The sequence below is a fragment of the Tachysurus fulvidraco genome, chromosome 19 (assembly GCF_022655615.1).
Source record: "Tachysurus fulvidraco isolate hzauxx_2018 chromosome 19, HZAU_PFXX_2.0, whole genome shotgun sequence".
In the NCBI taxonomy this organism is placed as follows: domain Eukaryota; kingdom Metazoa; phylum Chordata; class Actinopteri; order Siluriformes; family Bagridae; genus Tachysurus; species Tachysurus fulvidraco.
In genome coordinates, this window is record NC_062536.1 from 13382777 (window position 1) to 13403953 (window position 21177).

General features: G+C 37.1%; 1 protein-coding gene across 1 annotated transcript; it reads left to right on the plus strand.

The window, feature by feature from the left end:
* Positions 1-222: 222 nt before the first annotated feature.
* On the plus strand, positions 223-4745 carry rergla (RERG/RAS-like a). The gene is made up of 5 exons (XM_027151117.2): positions 223-479; positions 590-646; positions 1908-1981; positions 2292-2440; positions 3171-4745. The coding sequence occupies exons 1-5, from the start codon at positions 428-430 to the stop codon at positions 3454-3456; spliced, it is 618 nt and encodes a 205-aa protein (XP_027006918.1). The 5' UTR covers positions 223-427; the 3' UTR covers positions 3457-4745.
* Positions 4746-21177: the final 16432 nt, after the last annotated feature.

The following is a 21177-nucleotide window of genomic DNA, read 5'->3' on the forward strand; positions in this document are numbered from 1 at the left end:
AACACGAGTTGCCAGATTGGTGTTACATAAACAGACTGGTATAATTTGTTATATTAGGGTGTAAACACATGGCCGATACTTATTCTATTATTCCGGACGGTTTCAATCATTACTGAAGATTAGTGTTTATCGTAAAGTTCAGATTGAGTGTGCTGTGGTGAAATTGGGAGGGCTTGACTATAAACAATACGGAGTTTATAAAACATCAACTGGCAACCCTGTGCAGCAAGGAGGTGAACAGCTGAACGAGACGGAGCACTGCGTCGGGTTTATCTCAGAGAAACGAGCACGAGCGAGAGCGGCAGCAGCACAGGATGTTAGCTGACATCACAACACTTAGGATATATGTAAAGCAGAATATATAATAATAATAGATTTCTGTTTTCCTGACTTACCTGAAGGCACAGTAAACAGAAACGCACAGAAGATGAATGATATTAAAGTTGCTGTTCTTGGAGGAGAAGGAGTGGGGAAATCAGGTAGGTTGGTGTTCTGTTCTATTACATGTTTATTTTACTAAGTAATATTTTTGCTCTGTTTTGATTTGTGACGCTTTTCTGTTCACCCACGTATTGTTTTGCATGGACAGCGCTCGTCGTGCGTTTCCTAACCAGGAGGTTTATCGGAGAATACGCCTCATCATCAGGTACACTCTCTGGCTTAACTGAGTCCTACTTACACACCTTCTGATTCACATGATTTCAGTTCATTTCACATCATTTTCACATCTTTCTATTGCTCGAGAGTATATGTATATCATATACCGTGAAGTGCTTGTAGAATTGTTCACATTAAAGTGCCACATGTTTAGTTTTATTACAATTCTACTGTAAAGTTGCCATAGAGTAATGCTGCATTACAGTATACAGTGTATAGTATATCATAATTATAATATGCTCTAAATTAGACTCTAATATGATATGGTCTACTGTACAAGATGTATTTTATGTCACACACACATATAAAATGTACATATCACATATTGTATTTTTTTATACTGCTCATCCTCCTTATATATACACTGCACTTGTTACAGGAGCATAATATTTCATGAAAAATACAGTATATCGCACTCTAAGCTTATATACACGGCTATGACATACCCTGTTGTATAATTCCATGATATACATTATGTAATTTTTATATAATACATTTCATATCACACTCTATGTCTTTATGATATACTCAAACATCACATGTTCCCAAACCTGGCTAAGGAGTAACACTTGTCCTGAAATGTTAGTGTTTTAGTTCAGAAAGTATTAGTGTTTCAACAAAGGAAAGGCTGGTCATTTTTTGCTGGTAACTTATTAGTTGTCAACTAATTGCATGTGTAAAGACAAAACACTATGTGCAGGACCAAGGCTGTGAACCCTGAAAGTAAACAGTAAAGTAGTAATACATATATCATATAATGTCATGGAATATCTCACACCATGGTGTGTACTCATTTGTGCTAGAGTGGCTTGTGATCCGATCAGTGTTAAATAATTCATGCACATGCTTTGGGTAATGCAGTTCTATTTACACTCAATATACACTAGCTAGTAATTCATTGCTTTTCGTGTAACAGCAAATGTATGTGTAATGAAATGGTATGCCCCATTGAAGGGGTGTTCAAAACTAGACATGGCTGTCTGACATGGCTTCATAAAATGTACATGTTTTTCATACAGTATACTAAAGTATATCAGGGAGAATACATCGTGCAACAGTATACCCCCCCCCCCATTCGCATTTCTGATAACTTGATACTTTGGACTAAAAAGCACTTACACTGCAAACCAAAAGGGTGCTCTGCCAAATACCCATACGTAGTTATTTAGTGTGATCATAAAATTCAGAAAATTGCTAGGTGCAGCAAAATGCATTTGCATGACTCTGTGCAAATTTGTTCTTGCTTTCAGAGTGTATATACAGAAAACGCATGTCGGTTGATGGAAGGCAGCTGAATCTGGAACTTTACGACCCATGTTCCCAGGTATGTGTTTACAACAGCAGTGAAAGCAGCAGTAATGATTACAATAAAATAAGCGTCTACAAGTTATGCGACATCACACCCTCATAAAGGTTAATAGAAGGAAAATAAGACTTTACAATATGGTGTTTAAATTCTCTAATTAAAAGTAGCGCTTGTGTAAGGATATTAGAGACTTTGTTATTAAATTTTGTCTACAATGTTAGAGTCCCTCTTTTTAGCTGCTGTTTGTTATCACACCACAGCAGTATTTCAATTCAAGAAATACAGTAAAATAAATCTGAAACTACATGTTCTGTTTCTGTCTTTGCAGCCCTGTGAGGGAAAGTCCACACTGAATGAGCAGATGCACTGGGCTGATGGCTTTGTGGTGGTGTACGACATCAGTGACCGCTCCTCTTTCATCACAGCTACAGCTATCATCCACCTGATCCGAGAGCTCAACCTGGGAGCAGCCAAAAGGTACGAGTCTAAAACAATCATATGAAGACCTGGAGGATGGAGCTATTTTTAATTCTCCATTCACAAGTGCTTGAAGTGCCTCTGCTGTGTAGGCAGTCTATAGCTGACCAGGAGTCCAGTTCGGGGTTTTATTATAGAGAAGAGCAGAGAGACTCGAGCTGCCTGAGGAGGCAGAGTGGGCGCTTTGTTAACGCAAGGACTGGCAGCTCGGCCTACTCATTTATTTTTGTCAATGGCTAAAGCTGCCTACATTTTTAGCCCACATCTTGTTTGGCTTTTTAAATAGCTAAGTGGATCTACGATTCATTGTAAGCATTGGCAGTGAAGCTGTGACGGAATGTCAAATAATAAATGCTTTCCTGTTTGCAATTAATCAGCTGATTCCTCCTCATGAGGATGGATTCAGGAATGTTTAGTTTGGTCATCACAGAAAAGAAATCCAAGGACTGTCCAAAACGGGCAAAGTAAAGCAGAAATATAAACACTACAATCAGGATAAATCTGCCTTAATCTAACCAGTGTTTCATTTGAGTTTAGCTTTGATAGATAGACCACCTTATTTGTACATGGATTCGGTGTGAAAAGTTGTAAACAAAGTACAATTCTCACACAATTTCACCAATCTGATGTACTGTAATAAAAACACTTAATCTATCTTTCAACATCCAGACAAAACAACATTTGTAACACAAGTCACCTTCAGTCAGTAAATGATTTCTCCCCCCCCCAGGGAGTCCGAGTCAGTGGTGTTCTTGGTGGGCAATAAACAAGATCTGTGCCACATGCGTGAGGTGGGCAAGGAGGAAGGTCAGAGGCTGGCGACCGATGGCCGCTGCCAGTTCTTTGAGCTCTCCGCTGCAGAGTGCTTCCAGGAGGTGGCGCTCATGTTCACAAAGTTGGTGCGCAATGCTAACCTGAGCGGAAAAGCTAAAGAGCGTCGGCGGCGACCCAGTGGCTCTAAGTCCATGGCTAAACTGATCAACAATGTGTTCGGCAAGCGGCGGAAATCAGTGTGAGTAAGTTCCAGTGGAAGAAGAGACATGTATGGACGCTTCAGTGCCATGAGCTTTAGGGATGCTCTTAGCTTCTTACTGGAGTGCAAAGTGGATCAAAGATGATCAAAATGGTTATTTCTGCTACTCTTACTGCATGCGATTATCTTTAAAGTGTCACATTCAGGTGGTAGCAGTAGCATGCTTTGAGGTGACCATTTTTGGTTGACATGTTCCTCTGTTTGCTATAAATGTCCCAGCTGTGCACTCTAAATGTTTCTCTGTTGGACAAAATATAAATCTGGCGAATATAATACATTTCATATGAGTATGACGAGAGAGTTGAACTATAAGCAAGATGTGGCCTTAGTATTATAAGGTTGAAGAGCTAAGTGTTTAGCCTTCTAGAGTTTCTAATTACAACTGACATAAGTATATATGCCGTTAATTATCATTTACATCTCAAGAAGTCTGTACATTAAGTTGCAGTTTCTTTTTAGGTCTTGAGCTTGTACCTTGATGAGGGCTCCTATAAATGACTTGAAATGTCTTCATTCGTTCATTCAGCATTCATTAGCCCCTTTCTCCAGATCAGGAGGGATCATGCGAAAAACTGGGTATGAGGATACCCCTGATGGGACATCAGTTCATGACATGGCACCATGCATGCACAATGTTTACACTGATTAACATATAGGATTTTATATTAAGCTCACCACTCTACCATCACCATGGTTTTTTTTGGAAGTGGATAGAAACTGGAGAAGCCGGAGGAAGCCCACATGGACACAGGGAGAACATGCACATAAACTCCACAGCATTCTGAGCTCAGGATTGAACCTGAAATTACATTTTAACCAAAATATAGTTATATCCCGGCCCTCGCTTCATGTGTTTGTACATTCTGTGTGATGACTGGCTAGCAGATAGAACCTTACTAAAATCGTTGTGAGCTTGGAAATAAACAGTAGGAGAATTAAGTAGTTTGACGTTAATCAGGTTTACTCGTTTAACACCAAAATTCCAGGCACATTCTTATCATTCTGAGGTCACATTATATAGTCCCATTGTATAAAAATGCTCTTTGCATTAAAATTGCTGCTTGGTGTTTGTAGTATGCTAGCGTAATTTCAGGTATGACAGAAATTAAGTCTGAGCTGTAAAACTCAACAGGATATAAAATGGAACTAGTTTTGAAAAACTTAACTTTTTTTTTTAGAATGTAAACATTTCTGAGTGCCTTTCAGTAAACCTTTCTTTCTGATTGAACTGTTGTCATCTTCATAGAATAAAGTGAAATAGCTTTCACCTTCGCTCTTGTGCTCGTGTGCTACATTGACTCTTCTTTCTGCATGTCCGAACTAGTCAGCAGTGTTTTGATTGCTTTGGCTTGTTTTGGTGTATAAACCTCACTAAGCTAATTTTAGAAGTAAACACTGCTGGGCAGAGCAGGGTGAGTAAGTCAATTAATTAAATAAAGGATGTACTGCTGACCTTTGTGAAAAACAGGCATGGAAAAAAGTGTTTAAAATGGTTACAGTTTGTTTTGGGTTTTCACTCTAACATCTTCCATGACATATAAACCTTTGGTTTGACTCCTATTCACTTTAAGTAGTGCTTTTGGTCAAAAAATGTCCAAATAAATAAATAAACAAAAAAATATATAAATTTTAAAAAATCTCTCTAGATAGATAGATAGATAGATAGATAGATAGATAGATAGATAGATAGATAGATAGATAGATAGATAGATAGATAGATAGATAGATAGATGAGTTAGGTTGGGGCTGATTTTCTTCTAGCTCAGACTGTAGATTCATGCAGTGAAAGTTTTCATCTTGTTTTGTTATCAAGACATAAAAGCCAGTAAACACAGTGAAATATAGGTTAAGGAAGGTGAACATGGTGCTCTGTCATCCTTTTTTCCCCACAAATGGTGTGAACAAAATGATTATAGGTTGTGTGTTTTCCAGACATGACATAAACCCAGTATTATCAACTTAAGACAAAAAAGCTCCCTATTTTTTGTGTAATGATAATTTGATCAATTTTACTAATTTTACACTCAAATTTTTTATTTTTTTTAATTTTTTTATAGATCAAAATAATAAAACCAACCAATGACCAAGTCACTTTTCAGTTTCAGTTTTTTCAGAAGCTTTCTGTTTAATCATACTATCTTTATCAGTCAGCACTGTGCAGGCTAATTAAAACAAAATAGCAAGATAAGTCTATAAGAATAAAAAGATGCACATTTACTCTTGAAAATCTTTAGTGGGTTGAGGCAAAATTCACTTAATGACTAACATTTGGGTACTAAATGTTGTTTGTAATTGTCTTTAGTAGGCCGTTGTTAAGTCAAGTCAGTTCCTCCAGGAGCCTGGTGTTACATAATGACACAGAGCTTCATAAGACATCACAGAACTAAAGAGCTAAAGAGTAAAAAAGATGCTGAATGTTTCTCCAATTGTTCACCCAACAGTAATTTAATAATGAAATAACTAATAAATACTAATTTAATAATGAAATAACAATGGCTTCATATATGAATTTAATTTGTGGACTAAATGAATTTAATTTTGAACCCTAAACATCGCTTGGTTTAATAAGGAATCACAATTGGTTTTGCTTTGTTGACATGCACATATGAGCATATCTGTGTGAAGGAGACAATATTCTGCACTTGCAATTTAACAGCTAAGCTGGAACAAGAGACAAAAAGGAAACTAGCCTGTTTTTATAAACTAAAAAAGCATATCAGATGGTAAAAAATGCTCTAACTGCATATACAAAGCATCACAAAATATATCTTATATGATTGTGCTTGTTTGGATTAAAAATAACTCTGCTTCTACTTGTGAATCAATTCATGTGATTCAACAGAACAGATAGGTTCAAAATGAAAAAAAAATATATATCTGAACATCTCGTAGACAAATATAGCTGTTAGGGCCTAAAATATCTCTTGAGTTCAAAAGTTGTATTTTATTTACAAATAGAATTTAACAGATACATATGATTGAAAGGACAGGCCTTAAATTATCAGCTGGGTTTCATAACATATTCTTTTTTGCTTATTACAGTAACTGAAAATCTGCATTTTGGGGATTTTATCATTACTGATTTAAACATTGCAAATAGCTTTGTTTTGTTTCACAATTTGTTGTGGTTTGTTTTGCATGGAGATGACCAAAATTGCCTATTTGTTCTTTCATTAGGTTTCAGTAACTGCTTTATTCTTGTCAGAAGTGTTATGAATCTGGAGTCTGTCACCGGAAAGCTGAGCAATACATCCTGGATGCGATGCCTCTCTATCTCAAAGCACCATGCAACCACACATTCACACCAAGGGGCCATTTAAGATAGCCAGACAAGGAGGTGGGTGGAGAACCTGGAGGAAACCCAGACTGATTTGTGGGAGCTATGATGCAGCATTTGTACCTGCTGTAGTTACTATGCCACCGTGGGTTATTTATGCATTAATTAACACCAAGTTGCTCATATTTGTTCCCATTTTAATGCAAATATACCACAAATACATGTGTTCCTCATAATGAGGTATAAACCATTACTTTTGCATTAGAGTGAATAGCTGTGTCATTAGCGAGGCAGTGGTCGATTTTTGATATTTGCACCATTAATCCCACTTAGAACAATACTAAATCTTATTAATCACCAAACCTATCAGACCCTGCCCAGGCATATTGATTATATTAATATGACAAATTAGTCTGCAAGGTTAATCTTTAAGAAAAGCCTCTCACAGAGACATGCTGAAAAGGCCAAGACTATTTGTCTTTGCCCTTTAGAACAGACCATTAAACTGTCACTGGTCTACAGATACATCTACAGGCCAGCATCAAACATCCATCTCCGGCTCAAGTCCCAGCAACCTGCTCTGAGAATATAAAACACATAAAACAAAAAATGCTTTTGAGCTTTTAAGTATGGCTTTTGATTTTGAGGGTGATGTGGAGAAAAACAGTACGTCTTTATCATGTGGGTCTTTCCTTCTATCTTTTTAAGATGTTTTTAAGGTTTGTGTCACAAACTAACAATTTTGAGAGTTTGGACAAAAATGGTTAAAGTTTGATCCATGATGTCAAGCTTGTGTTTACATTTAGTCGCTTGTTAAAATCAATAGTTGCATGTTTGTTCATATAAATTCAGTAGTGGGTAGGATTACCTCATGGGTCTCTCTCCAGGGTCTCTATTTGGATCCATAGCTTGTGTTTCTGTTTATATATAGCTTTGCTCATATGTTTTCTAAACATTCTTCAGTTTTCTTCCCTGCTTCCAAAAACATGCCTGTATTTCATGCCCACTTTTCCTTGGAGAGACTATGCAGACCCTGACAAGGAGAAAGCAGTTATTGAATTAATGACATTTCTAAAATGGAACTAGCTTGTGTTTTATTAGATTTTTTTTATCATAATTTTTTTTATTATAATTTACTAGAAATGTTTGTAATCATTTGATAAGCAGTTTGAATTGAGAACGTCTAGAAGGTGTGAGTGTGCATGTGTGTGGATGGTGTCAGAACACTATATAAGAAAAGCAGTAAAAAAGCAGAGTTAGTTTTTAGTTGAATTGGATTGAAACTCTTAAAAAACAGTAAATAAAAGACTGTTAGTGCTTCACTTCACAACAAAATGGAAAAGAAAATCTTCAAATGGAAAAAATCTGCAAAATGATTTTGTGAAAATGACGGTGGCATCTCAGCATGCAAACACTGAAACTTGATTTATTCCAAACAAGCTGATTACAGCAGGGTTATGAATTGTGTCAAATAGCATGTTTTGTGTAGTAATTGCACTATAATGTTTATAAAAGGTCAAGAATTCATTCTAATCCTCATGTTACAATGTCAAACGAATCCAACCTTTAGTTTGTTTATTCAGATTTTACTGCCAATGATGAAATACTTAAAGTTTAATGCAGGAAGAGAAAAAGACTGGTCTGGTTTTATAAGATGAATCGTCATTTACTGCATATAACTGCTCCATTATTTTAATCATTTTTACCGGAACATTCATTAACATCACTGCCAGTTCTGCTAGTGTTTAGCAAGCTGTTAGAGCATGTCACACTTAGTAATTTAAGGGTACAGACCAGGCAGTGAATTTATTTAACATAATGCGTCACTCACACTGAAATGAATCCTAGGCTATATGGTAAAACATGATACAGATTATTATACTGACCAGTGTTGGAGCAGTTCTGCTTTTAGGACATTGTATCAAGTAAAATGATGTCAAGAACTTTCTAATTCCTTTATCTGTTGTGAAACTATATCCTCAGAATAATCTTTATTATTTCAATTTGGATATGCATAATATGAGGACTGATATAATTAACCATACTGATTAAAGCAGTCATCAATACAATACAGCTCAGTGTTGCATTGTTATTCATGTGGATTTAACTTTGGCTTATAGCTGCTTTGTTTAGCAGTAGACTGAAAACAAAAGCTGGCCATCATGTATGCTCAGAGTCATCCTCATCTCTAAAGCTCATTTCCATATCTGGGCATGAGACAGAATGAATAATATTGTTCATACCACTTAGCTTTTTTCTCGTGCCTGCTCTCTTTCCCACTCACGTAGGAAGGTACGGGTAAAAACTGTATCCAATGTAGTAGGGAGGTGTGAAAAGCACTAAAAAGTGGTCTTGTGGTGTGTGTCTGAGTAATATGAGTGAGGATGAGTGAGCATTCATATGTGTGTATCTATTGTTTCTTGCCAGATAAAGAGAAACGCATTTATGAAGCAAACAATCTCAGATTAGTGCGGTAATAAAGGAGCGATGAAGTACTGCTCCAGATGTGAGCTCAGGCAGAACGGATCTCCAGCTGTGCTGGACAAAATGCTGGCTCCTAAACAATCACAGCAAGAATGGTCTACCCTCACACTTTCATGCAAGACTACCTAAGCACAGCATGACATGTTTACGTTAGAGATGAATGAGTGTCATTTCTTCAAACGCAGACTAATATGAGATTAGAACAGGTGTGTGGATGCAACATTGCCCAGCGAGATGACAGATTTACATCACCATACTTTCTTCTTTCAACTCTGCTGGATATACGTCCAGTACAATATGGTGGTCACGTACAACAGTTGTCAAGTTTCAATAAGGTTTAAAGGGAGATGGTTCCCTCAAGTACAGACAGGCTGAGACGGTAACTTCATTAAATATTTTTTTAGTTTAGTTCCTAAGGTTTTATGCAAATTTCAAAAGTCATGTTACTAGTGTAGTAAGATTAGGCCAAATATATTGTTAGTGTAATGAGATTAGCCTAACATTCTTACTACAATACTGAGATTAACCGTAAATTATCGCTAGTGTGGAGAGATTAACCTAACATTCTTGCTACATTAGTGCAAAAATCATACTTCTCTAGAGATAGTTGGCTAGCAAAGTGAGATTAGCCTAACAACCCTGCTTGTGAAGTGAGGCTAGCCTAAATACCTGTTACCCCCAATTCAATGATAGTAACTATTTTGTTTAGATTTTAATTAGATTAGTGACATATAATTACACTGAAGTACATATCAGATCAATCCCAGGTTGTAACACTGCAGAATGTGGAAAAGTTCAAGCTGGTTAATACCTATATAAGACAGTATTCTTTGCTTAGTACAGGTTTGCTGTTTTCAGTTTTTGTGTTGTACTTGAATGACCTTGCACAAAAATAGCTATTTGGAACTGTTCCAATTAATTTTCTTAATAAATACATTGAGTGATTTAGGAAGCAAAACTGTTCCTGTAGCTGTAGAATCGATTTTTTTTTTTTTTTTTTGATGCAGCCTGAAAGTAAATATACCTATATTTCCACATTGTTTGGTCACAGCAGGCAGCTGAATTACTGGCATAGTGAATCATTTCCACAAAGGGACACAGGCACTAATATGTCTCATTAACTGTTTGCCAGAGATGCAAATGAAAAAGAAATGGACCACTGCTCAGCTGTTAATGAGGACAACTGAGACCATCCATGTAAGACCCAAAAAAGTAGGCCAATACCTGTGAGAGTGTGTGCATGACTGGAAAACAGAAAAAGAGAACAATGCCAGAGCAAAAGGCTGAGATTCGGTTACTGTCCCAGCATGCGCTGCCACTGTGATATCACTTCTGTGCCCTCACCCTGTGAGATCACTGTATGTAGAACATACAGTAAGAGTAGATTCATACCAGTGGTGAAGATGTGGGGAATAATGTTTTTTTAGGGTGTCATTGAAACCAACATATGGGCCTGATTTTTCACTGCTAATATCCTGCTAAAAATCCTTATCAGGATAGTTTGATAAATAGTTTTCAAACATTGTAGAACTGCTAGTTTCTAAATTCCCAGGAAATGGAAGCGATAATTTACCACAGTAATGTAAAGTGGCTGTTACATATAATACATATTAGGTTAAACAGTCCAATAAGTATTGGCACCTTATTATTATATTAAATAATCAAAATTTTCCACTACACTGGCAAAACTACTTACATTTCCTCTAACAAATCCATTTCCTATAAACCTTCTCTCTTCCTATAAAACATGTGTGGCAAGATTACATTCTCCTATGGAATTACACACTCCTGTGGAATATTTGCAACAAATCAAATTGTACTTACAAAAAATGGCAGTCCAAATACACTAATATTTGAAAAGAAAGGTTTTTTAAAAATGTTTTACATTAAGGACTGGCACAAGATTCTGGTGTTTTCTGGTGTCAGTATGTAGGGTGACTTTATGTTGTTTTTCTCTCCTCACCAAGTAGTAATTGAAGGGGTGCCAATAATTCTTAAACCAGTGTTTTACAGGAAAAAACACAATGACAATGACAATTTATTTATATAGCACAAGTAATTCCAACTTCCGTCGAACAATGTGCATACAACAAACATAGAAATACATACAACAAAAACAGAAAAATTATAAAATCGTACAAATATCCCATCAGCCAAACGCTTTTGAAAATCAAAATGTCTTTAGCCTGAACTTAAAAATATTAAGAAAAGAGGCTTGTCTAATGGACAGTGGCAAGGCGTTCCAGTGCCTGGGGGCAGTAATAGAGAAAGTACAATCTCCCCTGCACTTAAGCCTTGACTTTGGGGTAAACAATACATCCTGGTTGGAAGACTGAAGGGATCTTGTGGGTTGATAATCAGTCAGTAACTCACTGAGATAAGGGGGGGCTAAACCATTCAGAGATTTATAAACAAGGAGTAAAATTTTAAAATCCATTCTAAAACAAACAGGCAAGCAATGTACTGAGTGTAAAATAGGAGTAATATGCTCCCTCTTTTTTACCCCACACAAGAGTCGAGCCACAGCATTTTGGACAAGCTGCAAGCGGGGTCTGGCTGATCCCAAAATAAAGCGAGTTACAGTAGTCCAGCCTAGATTAAATAAAAACGTGAATTACTTAATACAGCTTATATATTTTTTTTAATGGATACTACCCTTTTTTTGAAAGGGTGCCAATAATTGTCTCCTGAATTTGAAATGGTAAGAAGTTGGTGTGTGTTGATTATTCGTATATCAGGAGTGCATAGAACCACAAGGGGGGAAAAGATCAGAAAAAGTTCTTTTACTTTTTTAAGAACAAGTCTGTTTAAGTCTTTGCCATGTTTGATCTGGGTAAAAAAGACTCTCACTTTGGAGTCGACTGCACCACCGAGTGTGAGACGTGACTACGACATTAATCCTGAGGTTTCCAGTGACTCACTCTGTCAGTAAATAGGAGTAATTACACCACTAGGGATTATGGTTAGGACCTAAAGTCCTGACGTCATCTCATCTACACAGATTAGCCCAGATCTGTGTTGTCTTTTTGCGTTCAAGTCTTGGACGATGACTCCTTTGAACGTCCGATGTCGTCACACTAATGGATTCCTTTAAGACAGCAGGAAATGGTGAAAGTTTGCGTGTCTGGACTGCTTTAATGTTTCCAACAGGGCTAAAGTACTAATTGTGACTGTTACAGTAACAGTTGGACCATATCTAAAGCTATCAGGGGGTCCTCCTTTCCTGTATGATATCCTCTAAACTCAGAGCACTGTGTATGTACGTGCCATTCCACTTGAGTAAGACGTATCACATTGCATGTGTTTTTTTTAATAGTACGCAGTATACAGAGGAGTCTATTGCATGCCAACATAGCTAAGTTCCTGATCTTAAATGGTGTTTAACTTTCATTTTACAAGCCCAAAAACTATACAAAAAGCATGACTGAGTTTTACTTCATAGAAGAATTGTGCATCGCTGCTATTTCTCCTGAACAAAAAAAAAGAAATACAGAGAAGGGACTAGTGATCACACAGACACAGACCACCTACTGCAGCTCTCCTAGGGAGGCAAGTCACCCAGTGTGTTTCAGAGCACCTTAATGAAACAGCAGAACCCGGCACCTGGCACTCTCACTGCCTCACTGACGGGAACCAAGCACAGAGATAGAGCTGATAGCCTACTGCGTCTCAACTGACGCGGAACATACTGGGGAAAAGTGCAGGTATTTACGCTGAGATAAGGCACAGTGGCTCTCGCTTCACTCCGTTTGCTCACTGCTGCTATGCTCGGAATGTGCAAGGACAAGTAGGGTTAGGAATCTAAGACATCAGGATTAGGTCTGAGGAAAGTTTCCCATCTGTAGTGTACTGATGGAGGCTAGAGGGACAGTCACAGACTAGTCAGGGGCATGTAGGACATGGCATGGATGAAAGAAGAGAAAAAAGTAGAGGTATTAGTCTTGGTCTTTCCACCTTTTATAATGTCTAATTTGAATTTCTGTGCAAGAAAACCAGAATGCAAACATAAAAACTACTGTGTTACACCATAACATATCACAATGTAGAATAACCTTTACTTTGCAAGTGAAATGGAAGGACTGTCCAATTGCAGGGCACCATGCGCAGAAACACAAACACAGAATTACCCCACAGACCCTGAAGCTGCAATAATAATAATAATAATACATTTTATTTAAAGGTGCCTTTCTAACACTCAAGGTCACCGTACAAAAGAAGAAGAAAAACAACAAAAAATATAGTTATACAATGTATTGGTTGTTAGCCAGACATTCAGACAGACTGCAAAAGGTCTTGACTCCATAGCAGCTTTTGTTGGCCAAGAACTGCCCAAGAGTGCATATGACTGACATGGAAGGCAACAAAACACAGTTTGTTTTCTACAGCATCATACTTAGGGGTATGAAGATGTAAAGTCAATTGCCCTAAAAAACTTTGCCCAACTATAGATCGCTCATTTAAGGAAAGCGTGCAAATTAATGAGTTTATACTGTGAACTTCACATTTGAAATCCTGTATAATCCAATTAATCAGATAGAGACTTCAAAATTCAAGTGTTTTTGATCTTCTGTACCAAATGCATCAGACATTCAGCAAATGGTTTGTGGGCATGATGTCCAATGTTTACCACTTTATCTAAAAGCGTCACAATAGCAGGTGGAGATGAAGAAGTCTGATGAAAGAGTTTGCAAGATGTAACTCAAAAGCATAAATTACCAAGAGCATTCCGAATAATCACTGTGGAGTATGTGCATGTTCCTGACCTTTAAGAAACACTTACAATTTCTGAGAACATTGTGTTTTATGTGGCAAAAATAATCGCTCTGAGCGATGGTGTGGAATCTCTTTAAAATCCCGAAGATGACCAGAAAAGGAAAAGAAAGGATTGATTCAATGAGTTGGCCAAAGTGAGAAGGAATTCTTAGATTTATTGCCCTAACCTTATTTCTGCAGTTTTCATAAACACAGCTTTAGCTAGTGGCCTATTTTTCTAAACTGTTTCTCCTAACCTAATTCTTCACTATTATTCTAGTTAGAATTCAGCTAGAGTATCAAGGAAAATAGGAGCAATAATCATACCAGGCCAGGTTATATAAGTGTGCAGGTGTGTGTGTGTGTGTGTGTGTGTGTGTGTGTGTGTGTGTGTGTGTGTGTGTGTGTGTGTGTGTGTGTGTGTGTGTGTGTGTGTGTGTGTGTGTGTGTGTGTGTTGAAGCAGGCACGGTGCTCATTGGACTAAAGTGCTGTGCTATCCGATTCTGTCGGTCTTGCCAACTCTCCTCCAGGAGACAAAGTTTACTTTCAGGAGACGTTGTGGGGATCTATTCTTCACAGAGGTAAAAGAAGAAGGGAGGGGGCAAATAACACAGATTACAGCCATCAAGAAAATATTTGACCACCATTCCTTGATACAATGAGTAAGCAAACAACAACGGCAGGCAGACAGGACAGCTTTGCTTGCCCGAAGAGGCCAGTGGATGAACACAGGAGATTGTGATGAGTAATTGTGCTTCACATAGATTCAAAACCAATTGATTCAACTAAATATAGAGAACACAATGGCAGTCATGCCAGAATATGGGTGACTTAAGCAACCAATTAATTGCTTCAGCTTACTTTTTTCTTTATATCTAAAAAACATTTGGGAACTTCCCATGCCAAAAAGCTGTTTGCCTGGCAGAGTGACTGTACAGTGAGTCAGTGACATAAACAAGACCGTGACCTCTGTTGTAGAGAACTGATTCAAATCTAACGGCACACCCAGAGGCTGTTCCTGGAGGTGCTGTATCTCTCAAAACGCAGTGTACAGAGTGTATAGTATTATTACTTTAAATACGTTTTGTGTGAATCTTGGCTCACGGCTTGTGGAAACATTACCATCAGTTTATCTTTGTTTGGCAAATTGCTAAAAGATTAAAGAACATGAACATGAAAAGTACAACTATAGAAGGCAGAATACAAGGTTCTGTGTTTTGGAATGCACATTGTCTTGATTACGGTGTATAATATAATATAATTTGCAATACTAGTAAGTGGTTTCTACGTAAATGCAAGCCGTTTAGAGGGCTTCTCAATGGTTTATTTAAAAAGGAAAATGAGTTGTAGTAGTGTTCTACACTGAATTCTTAGAGAATTTTTACTCAGATGAACCAGCCAAAGAGTGTATTATTTGCATGTTTGAATTTTGGAAAAAATTTTGATTCATTCATTAATTTAAATGAAAATGACAGATCTTCTGCTATGCCACACAGAGTGTATTTTTGCCCCACGGCCACTGATAGCCAGTGTTCCTAGTACAGGATCTGAATTTACTGTATCTCAGAGCTGGATAAAGTGGATACTGATGGTGAAAGTATAAATGAATGTCAGATCTTAGAATAATATGGAAATGGAAATAGCAAACGTACAGTGCACCAAATAAAGAAACACCACGAGAAAACAATCTAAAGTGACTAAATCACAATTACAAACACAGCTGCACAGAGGAAATATAGTAGATTAAATCGATTAATAAAATAATAGCAGATCTAAAAATTCAGACAGTTTCAATGCTACACGATACAACTAGCAAAGTTCTAAAGAAGCCAGACAGTCGGTCAAATTGCAGGTGCATCAGACAGAAATGGTTCATAGAGAACCTTCTAAAAAGCCATGGCAACATAAATCAAACAGACAAATAGTATCAAGGACCATACTGATGAAGTTGATGGACACTTTGCTTTAAGTGCCACAAAAATGCAGCCACAAAAAAGAACCACAAAATTGCACCTGTATGATCCTGTCTCAACAAAAATGGTATGTCCTTAGATTTACAATGCTGGAACCATGGCAAAGCATTCATTCAGAAATCCTGTCTGTCACATGCCAATCCACAAAGATGCATAAATGTGATGTGATGTGACATACGGCTACGTACGGTGACCCATACTCAGAATTCGTTCTCTGCATTTGACCCATCCAAAGTGCACACACACAGAAGTGAACACACACACACCGTGAACACGTGAAAACTCCCAGAGCAGTAGGCAGCCATTTATGCTGCCGGCACCCGGTGTAAATGGTCAATGGTGTAAAGTGAACAATAAAGGGTAAAAAAGAACATGTCTCCTACTTCCTAACATATGTTTGAAGAAAGCCAAAGGGTTCTTTTAACCCAAAATACATGCTGGAAAATGTTAAATCAAGTGTGGGTGGGATCTATAATGAGTTAGGCATTCATATTTTGGAAATAATTGGGTGTAATGATTGCTTTGAGTGGTCCAATATCAGCCAATAAATATCAGGCAATTTTAAAGTGACAAAGTGGCTAAGTAGGGTGCAGTTGCATTCTATGGGCTCCAAAATCACCATATGCAAACAAGTCTAACCCTTTATGGAAAGTTGTGGATTTCAAACTGTGAAGATATCTACTTCCTTCATCCCTCAAAGATTTTCATCTTGACTAACAGTCAAATGTTCCACCGCAAACTATTCAGGTGTTACAGTATATGACAATAATCCAAAAAGGACTAAAGCTGTTCTGTAACCAAAAGGTACCAAAAGGTAACAACCAATGTTGTTCATATATCTTCGTTATGCTGTCTTACTGGACTACATTCAGGGCTTTGTGTTTATTACAAGAATACTAGTGAATTACATCAAAGCAAACAGCCTAAGTGCACATCTGGCACTGCTGAGGACTGCTGGATTTCTGCAGAATTCTCCCACCTGCTTGGGATTAAGTGTTATACTTTAGTATCGATATATCTTCACCATGCATATGCATATATATGTAAAATCTTTTGTAGTTATTAACCCCTACTTAATAAACACTCTCAGTGCCGATTTGTTTATTAAATAAGTAAGTAAGTAAGTAAGTAAGTAAGTAAGTAAGTAAGTAAGTAAATAAATAAATAAATAAACACATTAACATTGTATTGTATGTAGCTCTACTAGTTTTGGATTAGACCCTTTCAGTTCATGGACAATTTAAAAATAGCAGATCTCATATGATATCCGTAAGACACCTCACTTTGATGCACTGGGGTAGAGCAATTCTGTTCTTTTTTCCATAATAAAGTCATTTCTTTCATTTGTTTTAAAAATCAGGATTGCTGAAATAAAGCAAGGAAACACCTACAGACATTAAACAATTTCTCTGGTTTAAAAAAAAAACATTTTTTGAGAAGCAGGTGCTAATTGTGTAAAATGGCACACAAAACCCACCAGCACATGCCACCTCACCCACACATACACACACCATTCATTATTACTCACTCCATCAAAAATACCACAAACACATTACTTCTTGAAGCAAATTGTTTAAGCCTTTTAAAACAATAAGATCAGTTTGAGATCAGGTGTTTAGTCCAGTACAGTCTGATAAAATTAGTGGTTTCTTAATCAATAGCTTAATCAATATGCAATTTCTAAAGCTTTCAGAAATCCATTTCTTTAATCTAAATTTCTTTGCTGTGGCATCTGGACTGTGAGTGATACTATCACCTTGACTTGCAGGATCAATTCACGCAAACATTCTTTTCTGATGCCTATCTTCTTATTCCAGTAACAAGACAAAAAAGACAAACAAACAAAAAAAAAAAGTATAATTGACTGACACATACTGTTTGTCATAAAGGTCGATAAGATCACAGTCTTAATCTAAAAGTCCTGCTATAAAAACCCTGTAAATTGGGTGTATCACAAATCGTTCTGCCAAACTGAATATATTATATATGAGGAATTCAGTTCATAGGAAGCTGTGTGCTTTTGAGTGTCTTACTGAGAGAAAAATAAACCACACAGTAGGGCTTTATATATCCATACACACAGGCTCACTTCCAGATTTAGTTCCAAAATGTGTTACATACATGCAACTAGCTGAAAAATTGATCCAGGGAGATTTCCTTGTCCATTGGGTCTTTTATCAAGGCACACCCACTCAATATTGCAATGTTCTTCTTTGCTACTTATTATCCAAAGCCTACAACACCATTGTTTTCGCAATCAGACTTTAGCTGTAGGTGAAATAAAAGGATCACTGATGAGATCTTTGAACAGCCTGTTAAACAATCACTAAGAAGAAATCAAATTATTTTTTTTAATTTTTTTAATATTTGCAACATATGCCATATAGAGGAAACATGGTGGAAAATTGTAATAAAAAATAAATATAGAAAAGTATTATAAAAGCCTGTGCCAGATCAAGTGTGTGGAACAGATGATCTGCTGTGGCGACTCCAAACAGGGAACAGCTGAGAGGACAACAACATTAGCTGGATGCAGTGATTAGATCTGTATATGAATAGAGAATGTTACATATATCGGTAGTGTCATGTAGTGCAAATTGTGTGATTGCACAAATCCAGGTGAATGATATGTGATTCTTAGACAAAAATTGACTGCATGCCTCAGGGTTTTTGAACACGAACTGCCTTTTTAAGGTCATGCTACAGCATCTAAATAGGATTCAGGACTAGACCTGGCCACAGTCTTCATTTTGGGTTTTTTTCAGCCATTCGAAGGTGGATTTGCTGATGTGTTTTGGATCATTGTCCTGCTGCAAAACCCAAGTTCGCTTCAGCTTGAGGTCACTAACAAATGGCCACACATTGTACTTCAAGATTTTTTTGCTAAACACCAGAATTCATGGTTCCATTTATCTCAGAAAGTCTTCCAGGTCCTGAAGCAGCAAAACAGACCCAGACCATCACACTACCACCACAATATTTTACTGTTGGTATGATGTTCTTTTTCTGGCAAATCTGAGACAAGCCTTTATGTTCTTTTTGCTCAGCAGCATTTTCTGTCTTGGAACTCATTGGAACTTGGAACATTTTTGGCCAGTTGCTTTCTTATGGTGGAGTCATGAACACTGACCTTAACTAAGTTGTGGGGTCTTTTGTGCCATATTGTATGAGTTGTCATTGTGCTCTTGGGGTAATTTTACTGATAGATCGCAATTACTTTCTCATTTGTTCCTGAATTTCTTTGGATCTCGGCATGCTGTGTAGCTTTTGAGGACCTTTTGGTCTACTTCACTTTGTCACTCAGGTCTAATTTAAGTGATTTCTTGATTGTGAACAGGTGTGGCAGTAATCAGGCCTGGGTGTGGCTAGAGAAATTAAACTCAGGTGTGATAAACCACAGTTATGTTATCTTTTATAGGGGGCAAACACTTTTTCACACAGGGCCATGTGGGTTTGGATTTTGTTTTCCCTTAATAATAAAAACCTTCATTTAAAAACTGCAGGTTGTGTTTACTTGTGTTATCTTTGACTAATATTTAACTTTGTTTGATGATCTGAAACATTAAAGTGTGACAAACATGCAAAAAAAAAATCAAGAAGGGGCAAACACTTTTTCATACTACTGTATATTTACACTGAAAATGAAAGTTGTGAGTATGACAGATAAAATGATCATGACTAACTTCATTTCATTAAATGACTAACTAATTTCATTAAATGCTTTATTGTACTCGTGGTATCAGTGGATCTGGAGCCTATACAAGGAACATTGGGTGTCAGGTGGGAATACACATAGGATGGGACAATTGCACAGAGCCACAAACATTCCACACTTAGCAATTTAGAGTTACTATTCTACCTATTAGCCGGAGGTGGGAGGAAACCATAGAACCCAGAGGAAATCCACACAGACACAGTGAGAACATGCAGAAAAACTCCACACAGACAATAACATAGGCTAAGGCTCAAGCTCTGGAGCTGTGAGTCAGCAATGCTACATGCTGTGCAATATTTAACTGACAACCTGGTTTGACCTAGTTAATGCTGATGTTTTAACACTATAAAGTCTCATAAGTCTCACACTAAGATGTATGAAGAACACTAGAACATGGAACCATTTCAGCTGGATTTGACACATCTGAAGTCTTTGATTTTATCATAAAAACTATATTTCCACACCCTGCCTGAATAGACTGAACAATACACTTTAAAGAGAGGATGCAAAATTCAGATCCCTTGCTCAATCCCTCTATTGTGTAGTGTATAAAAACATGAGAATGAACACCTGTGCTAGGTGTGGGTAGCCCTGATCCTATTCACATGGCTAATCTCAGGGTTTTGATATCAGGCCTGTGTGGTATTTTTTCCTCATAGCCTTTGGTTTGATCACACTGTGCTGAACATAAGTAACCCATGACTATTACTGTTTTCACACATGGCTGAGTGCTCTGTAATGTTTCAGTTCACTGGTGCTTCTCTCATAATCTTTGTGCAGATGTACAGAGAGTGAAACAGCTCTGCTGTCAAGTACATAAGCACATTGTATATAAAATATGCCATTAATATTGTGCATGACTGGTGTAGGAAATGTGATTTGATGATGGTTTTAAATCTCTGATTTAGCTGCAGCCCTGTAGACTGACAACAAGGAGCCCCAGGGTGGATGGACAAGCCCCTGCTTGGGCAAATTGGGCTTGAATTACAATGTTGTCATTTTTGGGAAGTAAAAATACACATTTACTTAAAATCCTTCATGGTTTCATTCAAACACAAGTAATTTGTGTTGGTTGGTTGTTTTGTTCTGATTATAACCATGAAAAGTAGGTGTTTTGTCTCCTATGCATATATCACAGGCCAGGGACTTGCCATTGCTGGGGCAAAAAAGAGAATAATTTTCAACACTCAAACACATGCGATGTAAAAACAAAAGTGCACAGCTAAAGCACTATAACATTGCTCTCTTTAGCCAGCGAAGAAAAAAAAGCTAAATCCTTCCATTCAGTAGGTAGGCAAACAACATTATATGTAATTTAAGTTGCAGATTTGTATTTTAATTACATAACAATTGATCAATGTAATTACATATCTTAGAATTTTTTCTTATAATTATTAATATCAAAATTTGGGCTTTTACCTTAAAATTATTACTTTTACTCAATGCCTTTTCAAAGCACAAACATACTCTTTACAAAACATGCTCTGTTACACTCCACTTCA